This window comes from Leguminivora glycinivorella, chromosome 10 (assembly GCF_023078275.1).
Source record: "Leguminivora glycinivorella isolate SPB_JAAS2020 chromosome 10, LegGlyc_1.1, whole genome shotgun sequence".
Lineage (NCBI taxonomy): Eukaryota > Metazoa > Arthropoda > Insecta > Lepidoptera > Tortricidae > Leguminivora > Leguminivora glycinivorella.
Window position 1 is genome coordinate 19251148 of NC_062980.1, and position 18900 is coordinate 19270047.

The 18900-nt window shown below is 37.9% G+C and overlaps 1 protein-coding gene and 1 long non-coding RNA gene across 3 annotated transcripts in view; one reads left to right on the plus strand and one right to left on the minus strand.

Annotated features, from left to right (window-relative positions):
• The window catches only part of LOC125230000 (fibroblast growth factor receptor 3-like), a 186009-nt gene that overhangs the window by 13086 nt on the left and 154023 nt on the right, over positions 1–18900 (minus strand). For both annotated transcript variants that reach the window (XM_048134907.1, XM_048134908.1), the window contains exons 11-12: positions 9212–9436; positions 5697–5880 (exon numbers count right to left, since the gene is read on the minus strand). In XM_048134907.1, coding sequence (XP_047990864.1) covers positions 5697–5880; positions 9212–9436 — 409 coding nt within the window. The remainder of the gene's footprint in view (positions 1–5696; positions 5881–9211; positions 9437–18900) is intronic.
• Positions 12587–18893, plus strand: LOC125230004. Its single transcript, XR_007177473.1, has 2 exons — positions 12587–13090; positions 16251–18893. It is a non-coding gene; the product is annotated as an uncharacterized LOC125230004 (long non-coding RNA).

Genomic DNA, 18900 nt, shown 5'->3' on the forward strand with positions numbered 1-18900 from the left:
CCACGTGTTGTGTATATATATCAGCAGCGGCTGGTCCATACAAGCCGATTCCCACCGGCTTGCCTAAAATTGATTACTAGTAAAGTACCTAATGTTAAGGTAGGTTTCTTTTTGCTCAGTGTTGCCTAGCAAAAATTTTCACCAGCCGCCACTGATATGTATACATATATAAACTATAGGATACTAGCTTCTGCCCGTGGCTTTCTCGCGTTAGAAAGAGACAAAAAGTAGCCTATGTCACTCTCCATCCCTTCAACTATCTCTCACCTAAAAAATCACGCCAATTCGTCGCTCGGTTTTGGCGTGAAAGACGGACAAACAAACAGACACAACACTTTCCCATTTATAATATTAAGTATGGATTAGGGAGGAAGTAGTCGAGAGATTTGAGAGCGTTTGTATGGAGAATTTACCTCTCCTGTTGCGTTAAACAAACATACTCCACAGAATAGGGGCGCGATATCAGCCGTATTTATATTGAGAGCCCCGGGCGTTTCTCGGAAAATCAGGCCGCTTTCCTGGTAAGTACCTACGCGACCTTGTGTTTCAGAGACATGGTGGCAGGTCATACAAGTTCATTACTGTTTATTTAGAAAATAAACATAACATAATGTTAATACAGATCGGTCTAATCACACCATTGACACCGTAAAGCCCCGTCGCCGTTCTTTCGCCTAAAATATTTATAAAGTTGAAATGGCCGCCTAGTTTAGTGCAGGTTTCGCAAGATTTGCTAATATAAAATCTGCAAGAACAGCCGTTAATTGTATATTTTGTGGTACACACACTTGTATATATATTAAAAACTTGTAACTTGATACTTAAAAAAATTATTGAAAGTTTTGTCGGATAGGGCACTGGTCTTTCACGGTGGCTTATAGAGTAGGTACCTACCTGAGCATAATCATAATATTCATAATACATACTTAAAAAAAACTAATATGGTATATTTATTGGCCGGCACTGTAACCTAGTCAATAGGTACCTATCGTAAACAGACTTACTTTTGATCTAGATCATAAATTTGATTCTAATTACCGAGTTTTTGCACGTAATTCCTCAACTCTCTACATTTTAAATCCAATTTAATTTGTAATACCGACCTCCATCAAAATTAACTTTCGTAATTAAACATTCTCTTTGGGGAATATTGTCTGATTTTATCCGAAATTAACGAACAGAATTGCTTCCAGGATAACTAATAAAGTTGAAAGTTATTCGGTAGGTATTGGAGAATTTATCGGAATTAGTAAAACTGGAATAGGGTCAATCCGCAGCAAGAGTAACGTAAGTTACGATTCTATGGCATGTTCCATTTATTGACTATTCTGTAGGAGGAGTTCTATCGAATGATATTCCGCTTTGTGTGGTAGGGCACAGCATAGCGGATATCATCTCGCTCGAATCTAGAGCAGAGCCAGGGGCGGCTCACTCCGCGATTGTATCGCCGCGCTACAAGTACATGCTGGCGGCCGCGAGTTTGCGGCCTAATCAGGGGTGGCGCGCATTCTCACGGAACGCACGTTCGCACTTTCTACTGTTACTTTACGTCGCGAGTTTTTTAAGGTTCATATGCGATGTCCACGTGTGGAATGACTAATAATGCATAGTTAAATAGACATCATGAATAAAATAGGACAATCTTACACAGATCTTATTGATAAAGTCCCACGGAAAAGTTCAATAAGGCTTGTGATGCTGAAGGCTTTAACAAAAATATATAAATACTGTATATATACCTAGAAAGTACCCAAGACTTGAATGTATAGTATAACATTTTATCTGAGAATTAATTCGTTTTAATCCATAGGCAACCCTATCATTCGACGCTGTGCACGTGCGGCTCGTTTCTTTGTTAGAATTTTGTAGGCATTTAAAAAGGCGGCATTTCGTGAACATCAAAGCAGTGGGCCTTCTGTACTTGTACTATTATATATTCTGTGGCAGAGCCCAACTAAACTGGGGAAGTACCTCCGCCTTACAGAAGACCGCAGCCAAATAGCACTAGACCCTACTCATAGTGTTGTGTTCCTGCCTGTGAGTAAGGCTTCCAGAGCTCAACGAGGGTGCGGTGTGCTGACGACGGAGGACTTACGGAAATAATTTGTTCCATCTATTGTCCTTTGAGTCGTCGGCAATCCGAACCCTCCTTGGAACTTGTACACTCCTTTTTGCTGTGTACTTATACTTAACACAGCAAAAGGGAGAGTACAATTTTCTAATGGGGTGTCAACGCGCATGTGACACTCTTAAGAGTTGCAGGCGTCCATAGGTTACGGTGACCGCTTTCCACCAGGCGGATGTAGTATTTAAAAAAAAACCGGCCAAGAGCGTGTCGGGCTACGCTCAGTGTAGGGTTCCGTAGTTTTCCGTATTTTTTTCAAAAACTACTGAAGCTATGAAGTTCAAAACAATTTTCCTAGAAAGTTTTTATAAAGTTCTACTTTTGGGATTTTTTTCATATTTTTTAAACATATGGTTCAAAAGTTAGAGAGGGGGACACACTTTTTTTTCCTTTAAGAGCGATTATTTCCGAAAACATTAATATTATGTTGAAGGATCATTATTTGTCTACTTCATAAACTTTCTGTTTTCCAAGAAATTTCATGTCGTTGAAATGGTCTCCATAGTTATATCTCATATATTGTTGTATTTATTAGTATATGTAGTCTATCATAGTTTTTATATTTGTAGTATATGTATTTTATTATATTGTACATTTAGGTACTAGCCTTCTGTTATTCTTTTTTGCACCACCCGTAAATTTTATTCCGATCGCCACTCGACTATCTGAAGGTTGTCTGTAAGAGACCGCTGTTTTAGCGATAAGACCGCCTGTTGTTACCTACCACGTTGTATCTGTTCTGAATTATGTTTCTTTTTCTTCTGTAGTGTGCAATAAAGTATTTTATTATTATTATTATTTGTTTGTCTTTTCCAGTTCTCGGGACCATGGGGTCCCGGACTTTTGGGAGGCGTGCGTGGGGCCGAAGCCAACAGCGCAGAGGCCCTTTAAGACAGTTTAATTTAAAGTAATGTGACACTAGCCGGCGATTGTCCCTGTCCGCACTATAGAATGCACCCAAGGACAAGCCCCGGTTAGTGTAAAACTATTGCAATGAAAAGAAACAAATTATACTGGGCTATTGGGTTGAGATGTTAGTGTGCTAGTGACCGGTCTATGGAAAGGTCTATGGCACCTGCCTTGATCATATGTTTTAAAAACACGAAAAAATAGGCAGGCGGTGACTTCGCCAACTCACTATATGGGTCCCCGAAAACGGCCGCTCGCACGGAGCGACAAGGGGACAACATAGCGTGAGCGGCTCAGGGTGTGGAGAGGTGTGCGCCGCTTTCTACCCAGTCTGTACGAAACAGCCACTGTGCCAACTCGCGTCTTATGCATATTTCACTTCCACCCTGCGAGCATATAGCTCTGGCACCCCACTCTGGACGGCCGGTTAAGGCAAGCCAGAGGTGAGAGTCCTGCGAACCCTGCTCAGTGTTCACTCCAGCCGGCCAGCGAAGGCAAGCCGGAGGGAGGGGCCTGACCGACTCTCGGGGGCATGGGACCCAAGGGACGCCACTTCCCATTCAGCTCGCCACAAGCTGCCCTGGGGGCTTATTATTATTATTATTATCAAAAAACGTTTTCAGTAAACCCCTATTTATTATTAAATACCTATCCATCAATATAACACACGTTGGGGTTGGAATGAAAAAAAAATCAGTCCCCACTTTACATATAGGGGTACCCTAACTAAACATTTTTTTCCACTATTTATTTTACCACTTTGTCGGCGTCATTGATATACATATTGGTACCAAATTTCAGCTTTCTAGTGCTTAAATCGCTAGTAGTGGCTTCACGATTCGCTAAACGATTACTGAGATTATACGCGGACGGACGGACGGATGGACGGACGGACAGACATGGCGAAACTATAAGGGTTCCTAGTTGACTACGGAACCCTAAAAATCACGACGCAAGTTCAAGTGATAATCTGTCTCTAAATAAGTGTTACTTGCCCGATATATTATGCATTGATCCTTTCATTTGCAGCTGTAATTCAAATAAACACTCAATGAAGTGACTGTGACTCACGTTACTTTTACGTGGATTTACCCAATGGGGTCAGGTGGGAGGTATTTAATAATTATTTGTTTCACAAGGGGGCTATATTGTTTAACCGCTCTTGCCAATATTGACACCCGAGCATGCGATTCCAATGTTGAACTGAACATGAAAAGTGGAATCTTCAGAGTTGTGAGGGTTTTAAAATATGTATGGTTAAACAGAAGAAGCGCTGGTGGACTTTCGATCCGCAGGTAGCGGGTTCGAACCGCGGCTCGTACCAATGAGTTTTCGGAACTTTACCCTTCGATTTGAAAGGTCAGATGGCAGTTGCTTTCGTAAAACTAGTGCCTACTTACGCCAAATCTTGGGAATAGTTGTCAAAGCGGACCCCAGACTACCATGACCCGTGGCAAATGCCGGGATAACGCAAGGAAGATGATGAGGTAGGTTAAACAATTTAAACATACTACATTACTGCTGAGAAAATTTTCAAAAGTTAATTATGGGATGAAAATTAAAAGTAACTTGAAATTAGACAGGTAATTTTGTACGTCCCTAACTTTTACGTGTACTGTCAATCCCAAAACAGGTCACAACGAGAAATTAAATCCGCGTTAATTAAATTAGAACATGTGTCAAACAACGTGTGTTAAATTGTTAATAATGACGCCCACGTTGTTACTGAACAATATGGCCGAATTATTCTGAGCACCTCACAAAAGACTCTTTTAAGACACAAATAAGTACTTGACAACAATCAAATCCACACTAATATTATAAATGGGAAAGTGTGTGTGTCTGTTTGTTTGTCCGTTCTTCACGGCAAAACGGAGCGACGAATTGGCGTGATTTGAATGTATTGATTTTTAAGTGAAAATAGTTGAAGGGATGGAGAGTGACATAGGTTACTTTTTGTCTCTTTCTAACGCGAGCGAAGCCGCGGGCAAAAGCTAGTTGTATTAAGTCTGTTATTTTGACCCGAATGTATTTTTGTTAATTGAATTTTAGAACGAATGCAGTGAATGAGATGACATTCGATAGAAAGGTATGGAAGATTCGATTCGATCATTCTTTTGATCATTCACTCATTCGTTCATAGTTCATACGCTCACACAGGTCCTGGAGTGTATATTTAGTCTGACGTGTCACCTGTGTGTGATCCCGCGCTCCTCTAGATGCCGCATGCCGAGCGCGACCTGCAGCGCGTAGTCTCGCATAGTCGCGCTGTCTAGATGCAGCGCCGGCTCGGCCATGTAGTGCCTCTGCGGAGGCGAGCCGTAGGACGGTGCTTTCTCTAGGGGAGGGTCGAAGTCGCTTTTAAGTCATTCATTCATTCGTTCATTATTTCTATCATTCATTCAGTCATTCTGTCATTATTTCGTCCATTCATTCATTCGCTCATTATTTCTATCATTCACTCATTCATTCTGTCATTCATTCGTTCGTTCATTCTTTCTATCATTCACTCATTCATTTTCTAATTAATTCATTCAATATTATGATCATTCACTCATTCATTCTGTCATTCATTCGATCATTCTTTTGATCATTCACTCATTCGTTCATAGTTCATACGCTCACACAGGTCCTGGAGTGTATATTTAGTCTGATGTGTCACCTGTGTGTGATCCCGCGCTCCTCTAGATGCCGCATGCCGAGCGCGACCTGCAGCGCGTAGTCTCGCATTGTCGCGCTGTCTAGATGCAGCGCCGGCTCGGCCACGTAGTGTCTCTGTGGAGGCGACCCGCAGGACGGTGCTTTCTCTAGGGGAGGGTCGGAGTCGCTCAGGTTTGTGTATTCCGCTGAAATTAGGAGGACTTAAATTAGTTAATGTCACAACTTGGATTTCATTCAACCCCTTTTTGCCAAGAGTGGCACTGAAACTTAGTAGTTCATGTGCTCTGCCTACCCCTTTATGGGATACAGGTGTAATTATATGTATGTCTGTTTGTAAATTAGTTATGAACAGGGCCCGTAACTTTCATGCCGATGATGTAAATTTGACGTCACGCTGCATATAGGTGATTCAAGAGTTTTATTCAATTAATCATTATTCAACAATCATTTTAAGTAATCAGGTACAAATGACTTCAAACGTAAGCTATTCATACTTGGAATAATTAATTTTTTATTCTTTATCTACGCAAATAAGTGGCTATTTTCATAACCAGGGCCCGTAATTTTCATGGCGATGACATTAATTTGACGTCACGCTGCATATTGGCTGATCAAATGGTATTATTGTAATAATTAATCATTATTCATTAATTAATTTTAATCAGTTATAAATGACTTCAAACGTAAGCTGTTCATACGTGGAATAATTACTACTTGATACGCCTGGTCTGGGCTTGATAGTCTGGTGCCCGAACTAGGATAAACCTGTATGTCAGCTCACCAGGCCTCACACCCTTGCATGTCAAACTTTTAAGTTGGTATTTGAACGTAAACACAATAAATAATAAATATTAAGTATAGGACATTCTTACACAGATTGACTGAGGCCTGCAGTAAGCTCAAGAAGCTTGTGTTGTGGGTACTCAGACAACGATATATATAATATATAAATACTTATATACATAGAAAACATCCATGACTCAGGAACAAATACCTGTGCTCATCACACAAATAAATGCCCTTACCGGGATTCGAACCCGGGATCGAGGCGAAGCAGGCAGGGTTACTACCGACTGCGCCAGACCGGCCGTCAAATACAATACAATAAATAGGTACAATGAGTCCCGGCAAATTGAACAGTAGCAAAACTTTAATCTATAAAATAATAACCAAAACATGTTTCCAATTCCACTAGAAATTGTTTGAAGCTAGAACTAATTTACGTTGAATCCGTATCCCATGCGTAATTTAGAAGTTCCGATAAGTTTAGATGTTCCTGATTCTAAACAACAAGCTTTGAGGCTTTGTTGTTGTTGCTATTATAATTTTGTAGGCGCTTTTCGGTCTAGCTTTCGAGTACTTTCGTTATTATAACTTTAAAGCTACATGTTCCACATATATTAAAATATGTATAGTTGGGTCTAGCGTCTGTGAATATATTTTGACACTTTTTATAATGAAACTGGTGAATATATGAAAAGTCTGATCAGAAATGTATGACTACGCTGAATTTCATTAGATCTATTTTCTTCATACTGCCTTGAATAACAGCGCCCTCTTGACAAATAGTCATTTATATTTCGGGGCAGGGTTTACAGTACCGGTCAATAAGATTAGATCCGATAAGATTACCTACTTATATGGAGGTACAGACAACAAGCATCAATAGTAGCGGATGAAGAAACGCACAAAAAGTATCTGTTTTTATAAATATGGATAAATCTGTACAGTTCACGGTCCGAAATGCCAAAGTTTGATTGTGTGTGTTCAGACAAATATCTCTATTTATTTAGCGGTTACGGAAGGGTACTTTACTTCTAGAGGTTTATTTGATTCGCTACTTTTGATGGTGACTGTACTTACATCCGTTTGGATCTGCTCTAAGTCTGAACTGTCAACTGACATCCATTGTGCTACCCTCTAGTGCTCTCTTTTGAAAGCATTTTCAGGACATACTCGGGATCGGATACTTACATTCACCGGCTGATAGCTGCCTCTCTTTCGGCTCATGTCTTCTCCCTCTAGCCGCCCGGAGTACGCTAAGCACAGATCAATACAACAAGATGGCCCTTACAGGGCGACTCGCGGTCACCAAGCATACGACAAATCAGGTTTATAAAAGTTTGAACGCGTGCGACACCGATCAGTAGCGCCCAAGTATACGACCCGCTAACAGTGTCCGTGTCCGCTCGGGAAAAAATCTTAAATAATCAATTTTGGTTGCAAACAATGGTCTCTTACAGCATAAAGTGGTGTGGCAAGTCTTCTAACACTTCTACGTGTAAAAAAGATGGAACAACATTCCACAGTTAAGTCAAATTAATTATTTTGTTGAATATTGTTTATTGTCCGCGGAGTTCATTTATACTGGTCAATATGGTTGTGCTGAGCGGCGCCGAGGCGCGTCCATCCCTCTTTACCGAGTTAACAATGTGATATGCTATCCCTTTCACGTAAACGACTAGGCATGGGGCCATGTTAGTTTATGTCTGTTGCGGGAACTTCGTACTGCCGTTCGTACCATGTGCTACCATTTTATGAAATATAAAAGAAAGCAGATTTGTAATAGTGAATAATTATCTAGAATCTGTAGAGTCTGTAGTGGTATTTAGTTCATTGATTAGTTTAGAATATTTAGTTGGTTATTTAACTTAGTAAACGTAAGTAAAAATGCACAGTTTAGTTATTAGTTACTAGAATGATTTTTATTGAGATGCTATCACAATTATCATCCTCCTTGCGTTATCCCGGCATCGGCATTCGCCACGGCTCATGGGAGCCTGGGGTCCGCTTTGGAAACTACTACCAAGATTTGGCGTAGGCACTAGTTTTATGAAAGCGACTGCCATCTGACCTTCCAACCCGAAGGGTAACTAGGCCTTATTATAATTTAATTATAATATTATAATTTGTTGCAAAACAAATTCACCACAGTACTGGTACCGGTACCATTGTCTATAATAGACATGTCCCATTCCCATCCCTACTGCTAATCATAAAGGCGCGCCATTATTTGAAACGACCAATGGCAGCACCGTGCGCGCCCGCCTCACCCCGCAAGGATTGGTGATTTGCGTCTCGAACAATATCGCTTGCATTTGGCTTCTAGTGGGGTGTTCTGTGACGCTAAGCAAGTCTCTTCTCGGCGCGTGTTCAAGTAGCGCGAGTATTAGAGTTCGATCCAGCCAGCGACCAGATAAACTTCTACACATTCTCCCGCGGATTGCTACCTCTCTTTCGGGTTATGTCTTCTCCCTCTAGCCGCCCGGAGTAGGCTAAGCAAGTCTCCTTCTAGGCGCGCGTTCAAGTAACGCGAGCAGCAGAGTTTGATCTAGCACGCACAAGCGGATCCAGCTTCGTGCCCAGGGGGGGTCACGTGGTAAAGGCCCGGGGCCCCATGGGGGTCACGTGGTCTATTTGTATGGCAAACTTAGGCTCCAAGGGGGGGTCATGACCCCCATGACCCCCCCCTGGATCCGCGCATGAGCACGCAACCAGGTGAACTTGTGTACTTACATTCCCCAGCGGATAGTTGCCTCTCTTTCGGCTCATGTCTTCTCCCTCTAGCCGCCCGGAGTAGGCTAAGTAAGTCTCCTCTAGGCGCGTGTTCAAGAAGCGCAATGAGTGGAGTTTGACAGGTGCAACACGCGACCAATCGGATCACGTGCTTGTGGTACCCGACGTGTTTGAGCATTTCGATTTCGCGGAGGAAGTCTTGGGTTTCTTCGTCTGATGCGTTTTCTGTAGGTTAAAGTAAAGATTTTAGACTGAGCTTTAAAACTATCGTTTTTTTAACCCCCGACGCAAAAACGACGGGTTGTTATAAGGTTGACGTGTCTGTCTGTGTGTGTATCTGTCTGTCTGTCTGTCTGTTTGTCTGTCTATCTGTCCGAACGGATGAACCTATTTGGATTTAATTTTTTTGTCTGAAAGCTGAGTAAGTCGGGAGTGTTCTTAGCCATGTTTCATGAAAATGAAAAACATGAGAAGTATCAAGACTAAGTATATATGCATACATATACATTTAAATATATGTATTTGTATGTATATATGTTATATTTATGTAAATCTATAATATGTAATTTATATGTATTTTTTTTTAGTTATTAATGTCTTTTATTTATTATAGTTATTAGTGTCTTAAATAGGTAAATATATTTATAAAAGTCCCTATTTTTTTTCTATAACGTAGTCCAATAAAATCAAGTCTTTAGTGTTCTTTACATACCCCGCACCTTTTTTTGGTCTTCTCTGTTTGGCCTAAAGGTTGACTGGTAGAGAATGCCATGTAGCATTAAGTTCGCCTTTTGTAACTGTATATTTTTACTGTGCAATAAAGTTTAAATAAATAAATAAAAATAAAATCGGTCTACTATGTCGCGGTCGGGGTTTTTTTTTTCAAAATTTTGTGGTTAGGTTAGTTAGGAAGGATAATAGTTTGACATTCATGATGAAACTAAGGTAAAAGCAACGGTGCTCGACACGACAATGCCTAATAGATGATACCCTTATACATTCTTTGATTGAAAGTGGCATCTAATAGAACATGGTTGAGTACTGGTAGTGTTAGAGTAGTCCAACTGGGCTGTAGAACCGTTCACTTGGCATGGCCGGGCTTTCATGATTGCTATAGGAAATAAAATAACACAAATAGTTTGTGTTATTTGACGTAATAAAGTAGCCGGTTTATGTGCTACTTTACTTAGTTTAATATCTGCAACAGCAGCTAGTAAGTTTAGTTACATAAATAAAAACTGTCGGGTGAGCATAGTACTGGCATAGAATAGAAGGGTTCCCCAATAACGATAATGTTTTGTGTGTTATATTTCTTGCGCGCCTCACATGATAAATGTCACTTATTTTTACTAAACAGCAACTAAATGGCAGTAGCTACATATTTGCGGCGTTCGGGGTTGAAACCCTAGAGCCGTGGGGGCCTAATAGTGGGCGTCGCCTCTATGAGGAGCTGTCCAAGCGCCTCATAGACGCATCTGGTGACCAGAGGGCTGGCCAGTATTTCGCTCAGCGGATAAGTATAGCTATCCAGCGGGGCAATGCGGCCAGCCTTCTGGGCACCTTACGCACTGGCGACGATTTGAGCTTAATTTTTTATTTGTAAGATAAGTCTAGGTAGATTAGATTAGATTAGATTTCTTTATTTCATGATAAAAATTACACTATAAATTTGCTACATGTCAAAATTATGTTTATCTTCTCATCATGATCGTCAAAAATTACATAATAAATTCCAAATAAAAATAATTGTGTCTCCCAAATGAGGATCGTCATTTACAAAGAAAGAAAATACACATGCCAAGCTAAATACCCTACCCATAGTATACCCTACTCATAGTGTTGTGTTCCTGTCGGTGAGTAAGGCTGCCAGAGCTCAATGAGGGTGCGGTGTGCTGATGACGGGAGGACTTACGAAACTAACTTGTTCCGTCTATTGTCCTTTGAGTTGTTGGCAACCCGAACCCTCCTTAGAACTTGTACACTCCTTTTTGCTGTGTACTTAACACAGCAAAAGGGAATGTACAAGTTTCTAATGGGGTGGCAACGCGCATGTGAAACTGTTTGATTTGCAGGCGTCCATAGGTTACGGTGACCGCTTTACATCAGGTGGGCCGTATGCTTGTTTGCCACCGACGTAGTATTAAAAAAAATTATATGTTATTTGTAAGATTTTTAGTATAATTGTTTATTTGTAAGTTTTTGCTATGTTGTTCTTTGGTAAAATAAATCATAGCAACTAAATAGGTAAGAGTAAAATAATATGAAATTATCAATAATTATTTATTTCTACTATAAACGTATGAATGAATAAAAAAATTACTTCTTTCTCACTATTAGGTGTCGCTAAGTGACATCCTTAAACACTTTTTTTTCCTTTAAGCTTCTAAGTCTGAGTAAAAATTAATATAGCAAAACGTAATGAAGTTTCATTTTAAAAAAGAGTAACAAGGAACCCAAAAAATCTCGTTAATGAGACATGTCAATAAACAAAACTAAATAACCATGACTGTCAGTACCGGTCTGTCATAGCACGTGTAAACTTTCATTTCCTAGACGATTATTGTTTTACGTAATACTTTTCTTCAATTTTACAAACTGGTTAAACTGCTGATGGAACTAGAAAATTGACATCGCAACTTGTTATTAAATTTTAGCACACCTTGTTGGCGAAATTGTAGTTTCTTATATATTTATTACCTCTAAAGTGGTGGGTAATATAACGATTTCTTGGCAACATTTCGTTAGGAGTTGCACAGTCTTTTCGTAGGCTATTTCATTTAACACCTGTTGCACCATCCATTGTATCTTTTTACAACAGTTTACAGTAAATAAATTTGAATCCTAGGCCACTGTAGAACATTTTCACAGTAAAGGACAAAGTGAAAAGAGACTGAAAAGTGGACAAATAAAGCACAGTATCAATGAGACAGGGTTCTAGCGTGGCCTAGGATTCAAAACCGCATCCTACTCAAGCACTCAGGGTGGTTAGTATTGTAAGCATCACAATGAATAACATTCTGTATATATAGCCTTATACTGATCGTAGCTCATCTGTGCATGGGCTTAACGAATGTCAACAGTAAACGTCAGATTTGGCGGCACTTCACTTTTTAGGTTATAAGAGTTTTTGTACGGATTGTAACTACTGATAGTAGATGATTAATGATTTGATTAATGTTATATTCCTGATTATTATTTGACACTGTAATTGAAGCAATCAATGTAATAAAGCAAATGTAGCTGGAAGCAGTGGTTTAAATGATAAACCCCCATACCGGAGCTCGAGGGCCACGGACATGCCCTCACATGAAACTGGAAGCAATAGATTAAATGATGGATCCCTGTGACTGAGCTCTTGACCCTTGGCTTGGCTCACATCTCAGAAGTTGGATAAAGGATCTAATGTCCACAAGGTGCGTAAACGTCACTTGGCCTTCTAAAAGTTGGTTTGATAATAGAAACTACAGAAAAATGTGTATAAATGATACAAGATTTCATTAACTTGTTCGATAAGAGGAGCAAAAGACAGATCGTTTTGTTTACTTAAAACCAAAAGGTTTTTGTTTGGTGCATCTAGCATAACTTTGTTTTCAGTTGATCAAATTATTAACCATTTCTTTTGTATTGTTTGTTTTTGGGCTGTGAGATGAGAAGCTGCCATACACAAAGGAACAACTCAAGGAATCAAACAGCTGATGTATGATGAGAGGTAACTTAAGGGTTGAAGCATTAGCTCTTTGGTGAAACTAACTATGTCATCAGCACAAGCCTTGAACATGTTGATAAGGATATGAAATGCTAGATGGTAAGAATGGCATTGGACAGAATACACAGTATTCTGGTGCAGTGCAGGTACTCAGAGAAAACTGATTAACACATGTAAGTTGAATGTATACTTATTCTTTTGGATGGTTTACTGAAAAGTATTGAAAAGTTTTTTTTTGTTCAGACACATTGGTTATATAGTACCTATATATATGTATGATGAAATATAACAAAGATAATGATATAGATTAACAATCCAAAGTTTTAGCTATTATGTAAAATGAGAAATGAGCTTCAAGCAGTAGCATGCTAAATTAAATTGTTAGCAGGCTATGTCGGGTTTCAATATAAAGAGATTTTTACCAAGCGGCACACAGGTCACAGGTCATAGAATATATAAACTGTGGTTCATAAATCAGAATACATAGCTCAATAGATAGTTCATGTACATAATTATATATAAAATATATGTATCAGTTATTTGAGGTATAAGGTACAAAGAAATTAGTTTTGATTCCGTAGCGCAATATTTATTTATAAATATTTTGAGATCTAGGCAAATGAATACTACAATGTACATAGTTGATGTTGAATGCTTTATTTAATAATTTAAGGAGAGTAGGCAAGTAAAAAGTGAATAAATAAAATCACAGATGATAAGAATTCCAAATGTGTAGCGGTACTGGTAGTGACATATTAAAACTGGTAGAGTGAATCAGATCTCTATTCCAGACTATTACCTATTGTGTAGTAAGCTAATCAAAGGTCCGCTTATACTATCAAGCCTGAATTTTGTGAAAGTATGAGTAATATTTATGCAATATAAAGATATAATGGGTTTTCCTGAATTGATTACTCCTCAATTATGGATATTATTAATTACTTCAAATTCTTCATTGATTCTCTAATGATTTTTGTGACCGACTGATATGGATAACTGGCATGATTAATCACGGGGTTACATACAAAGGTAGTTAAGTAATGTTACTAATGATATAAACAGTACATGAGTGTAAAAGAGACACACAACCATTTCATGGTGTCACTATCTTTTAACACTAAATTTCTAAAAGGTTACTCCGAAAACAAAGGTTACAATTTCAAAGCATCATCATTTTCATCCAGGACAATTGGCCTCTGATTCCATTTCGAATTTTGGTACTGTACAATGTACATCACGAAAGTATGCCTTTGAATATTACCATGTGATATTTATCTATGTTGATGATCAAATATGTATGTAAGTATAAAAGGTTTAGTGATAACCCGGTTCTTTTTTTTAGTTTTTGTTTTAAGGGATTGAGTATGCACATTACTTTTCCCCACTACCAACATGTTAGAGAGTCAGTAATTCTATGGAATTATTCTAGAAAAGAACACAAATAATTTATAGTATGGTAGATTCAGGTTAATAGACAGAGTAATTATTGATGTATTTTAAGTAAACACAACTACCAGGTCGTAACTTTTAGGTCACTATATTTAAAATTACAAGTGCCTAGTAAAGGTAAAAATTACAAGCCAGTTCAAGGTATACAGTGCCTAGTAAAGGTAAAAGCAGGTGACCTGTAGGTACCTACTTATTAAAATTTAAAAAAATATCAAGTTATATAAGTAATTTAAATTAAATATCAAAAAAACCATGCTTGTTTGAAATACCAGCAGAACTTTTTTTATTCAATTATCATTGAAAATGGACTTTAAAAAAAGTAACAATGGTAAATAGAAGTATCTACTTCAAATTGTTTAGGTACTACCAAGTTTTGGTATTAATACATTTATTTGTTCGGATTCCTGTTGTATTGATACATCATTGGCCACAGCATCTTAGCAGATGATTGTAGCAGTGATTTTATTGTGTGGTGTCGATATGCCGTACATTGTCTTTGGTGGCTTAGTACCTAGTCCAATGATACAAAAAAAAAGGTAAAATCTAGAGTTTCCAGAGTGACTTAAATGTACTTATGTGGTTAACGGTAAATGACATTTTAATATAAAGAAACCTTGCGAAATAAGCCAGAAAGGGAGGAATTTGGAGTTGGTTTAATTTTTCATAAAACATCATGAAATCAACTTTTGATCATAATATTTGGTGTAATTAATTATTGTATGATGGAGACTTAGTGATGACCAGAAATAAGTAGGTAAATTTAATCGTATTAAGGTAACCAACGAATACAAAATTGAAGGTTACATTTTATTTAGAAGAGTGCTGTTTACATCCAAATAGAGCTCGACGGCTGTACCAATGTAACAAAAAGAAGAAATGAATAAGATATAAGTAACTGAACTTATTCTAAATAATATGGCTGGTATGCAAATAGCGTTTTCGGCTCCGGCCAAAGACTTCAGAGGTTCATTTTGATTTTGTCTGAATAATGTTGTTTGTTGCGCCCTCGTGAGTCGCTGCAGAGCCAGAGGTTGAAGAGATGTTTCTGAAATTTCCGATTCCAATAAGTAGTTGATTATTGCCATTATGAATCTGCGGGTTAATAAACAATTAACGTTATAAAACTGCAAGAGAAAGAGAATGTAATACGTAGGAAAGTTCATTGAATATTTGTATAGGTATCTAAGAAGTTTTGTTTCATTAAAGGTTACTAATAGCTACAAGATTTCAATAGCTACCCAAAATATTCCCAGGGATGTTGCATTTAATTAATATTTACTGATAAACTTACATAACGCCATGTTTGTATTTCAAAATGGGGTAGGCAGAGCACGTGAAACTGCAATTACGAAGCCAATTTGGCAATTAAGGCGTTAAAAGTAACGGAAATTGTGAATATAATACTTAATTTTCTAAATATATTCAAGGTTGATAAATGAAATTAGTATGAATGTCATTGTATTAAATTAATGATATGAATCTTTGATTAAAATACTGAGAGTATCTACTGAGACTGATGTCCATGACGTCTGATTACTGATTCAATTTCAATACTGATAATTTTAGGTTTTAAGGTACTATACTCAATAAGTAGCAGGTCTCTTGAGGGTGATTTTTCTATGCTTTTCTATGTTGACTGAAAGTTTGTTTCGATGTATATAACAGGGTTAATAACCAGATAAAATCGATGATGGATTATAATGATGGTAATAATCTTATACCTAGACGAATTATAATGATGATGATCGACTGTGTCTGATCGAATTTTTAACGTCTGTGGCTAGAACGAGAATTAGGTACTGACAATAGTATAATGTGTTTCTATTTGTTTTATGTTCCAACGCTGGTAATATGGCTGATCGGATGAAATTGATGATTTGGAAGAGCCTCGCTGCAAGAGCACACTGATGTAAAGAAGGTTAAATCTGATAGATGGTGGAGCCACCGCCAGCGGACCGAGTGCCAAGCTGCTGGTGATCAGGGTCGCAGAGTCGCCGTACTGCAGTGCCGTGTACTTACACGATAAGGAAGCGAATCTCTCTATATGTGCATTGATTGAGAGTGTCGAGATTCAATGTTATAAGATTAATAGCTGGCACGACTATACTAGTCTTTATATACATATTGTAAAATCTTAATTGAGTGCCGAGTTATGGCAGTGTGTAGTCTAGACCAGGCCATGATAGTAGGTAAAACAAACAAAGCTATGTATAGATTGTGACTTATGTCGATTCGAAGATTCTTGTAATGTAAGCTTGTTGCGTGAATCAAATTTTAAACAAAATATTGATAGGTAAATTTATGTTGGAAAACTGCTCAGAACAGGCCTTAAAGGCAGACTGTCTGGGGCAGGCCCTGATTGTTGATGATGATATTATTTACCATAACAAACATATAAGATTGAAAAGGTTAATACCTTTTGATTGATTGATTATGATGAATGAAGGAGCAGACTGTCTGGAACAGGTCCTGACTGGGTTGGGCCTAACATTCTAGAGCAGGCCGTGAAGGCAGACTGTCTAGAACAGGCTATGATACCAGTTTGGCATTCTAGAGCAGGCCGTTATGGCAGACTGTCTAGACCACACCAGTCTAGAGCAGGCCATACCAAATTATAAAATTATATTGATTGATTAGGTTGAATGAAGGAGCAGACTGTCTGGAACAGGTTTGGGTAGTAGCCTGACATTCTAGAGCAGGCCGTGAAGGCAGACTGTCTAGAACAGGCTATAATACCATCTTGACATTCTAGAGCAGGCCGATATGGCAGACTGTCTAGGCCACACCAGTCTAGAGCAGGCCATAATTTAATTGATTGATTGGCAGACCGCCTTGATTAGTCAAGAACGGGCCATAACAAATTATATTTTGTTGATGAAAAGAGCAGGCCTTAAAGGCAGACTGCGGATGTTTATGGTATAATATCTCTTATTAACATGTTCAGAACAGGCCTTTAGGTTGACTGTTAATGATATATACTTTGTTAATATAATTAGAACAGGCTTGTAAGCAGACTGATTATTAGTGATATAATATACTTTATTAATATGATAAGAGCAGGCCTAGTCTAGTAGGCAGACTGTGATGTTAATTAGAAAATATACTTTTGCTAATATGTTATACTTTGGAACCGGCCTTGAAGGCAGACTGAGATAGTTAATGATATAATATAAAAACCTCGATAATATGATTAGAATTGACTTTGTAAGCTGAATGTGACTATTAATGATATATTATACTTAGTCAATACTTAAATAACAAGCCTAGTAGGCAGAGATTGATAATGATGTTTTATATACTTTGATAAAATGGATAATCATATTGGTTATAAAACAGGTATTGTAAACAGACTGAGATAGTTAATGATAGTACTTTGTTCATATGATTAGAACATTTGTGGACAAACTGAGAGTGTTAATCACTTTATATTATGTACAAAATTCAAACTGCCTATGGCATTGTTAATGATACATAATTCGTTAATATGTTTAGAACTGACCTTTGAAAGCGGACTGAGATTATTATATATATATATATACTTTGTTAATGTGATAAGAACAGTTCCTGAAAGCTGTGAAAGACCGAGGGTTGCGATTGATCAAGACACGCATTGAATATAATGATCTAATTTGCCAGAATGTTGAGTAGGCCTTGAAGACAGGCTGCGGTTGTTAATGGTCGTTTATACCTACTTGTATTAATTGCTTGGAGCAGTCTATGATTGTAAATTAGTTGCTAGATTGGAAAACTTCAACGAAATGCAAGCTGTTACAGCTACTTGATGTAGGTAATGCAAGTGTTTATAATATGTTGAATATTACAAAAAAAAAGTTATGCATAGGTTTAGAGCAGGCATTAGGACAGGCTGTACTGATGTTGATTTTTACTTACTCATAAACTGTCTAGAAGAGCATGATTTAAGTTCCTTAATATATTAATGAAAGATAGGTAACTGCAGATTAAAAGTGATCTTGATTTGTGATTTTATGAGATTAAAAGGCTGATGATTTTATATGTGTTAAACTGATAGCTCTTGTATATTTAATAACTGTAATAAGGTTACGAAAGAATTTAAGATTTTGTATATGTGTTATACTGATTATTTAATAAGGTTTAGGAGAAGGATACTGTAGTAATGAATGTCTGTGGATTGATACTGTAGTAATGAATGTAGACATTAAGCGTAGATAGGTACCCGTACGTTTGTTACCACTGTTATTGAGGTGAATATGTTTAGTGAGAGGGCTCACTTTATAATAAGGACGGCCGAAGCTGTAAGCATCACAATGAATAACATTCTGTATATATAGCCTTATACTGATCGTAGCTCATCTGTGCATGGGCTTAACGAATGTCAACAGTAAACGTCAGATTTGGCGGCACTTCACTTTTTAGGTTATAAGAGTTTTTGTACGGATTGTAACTACTGATAGTAGATGATTAATGATTTGATTAATGTTATATTCCTGATTATTATTTGACACTGTAATTGAAGCAATCAATGTAATAAAGCAAATGTAGCTGGAAGCAGTGG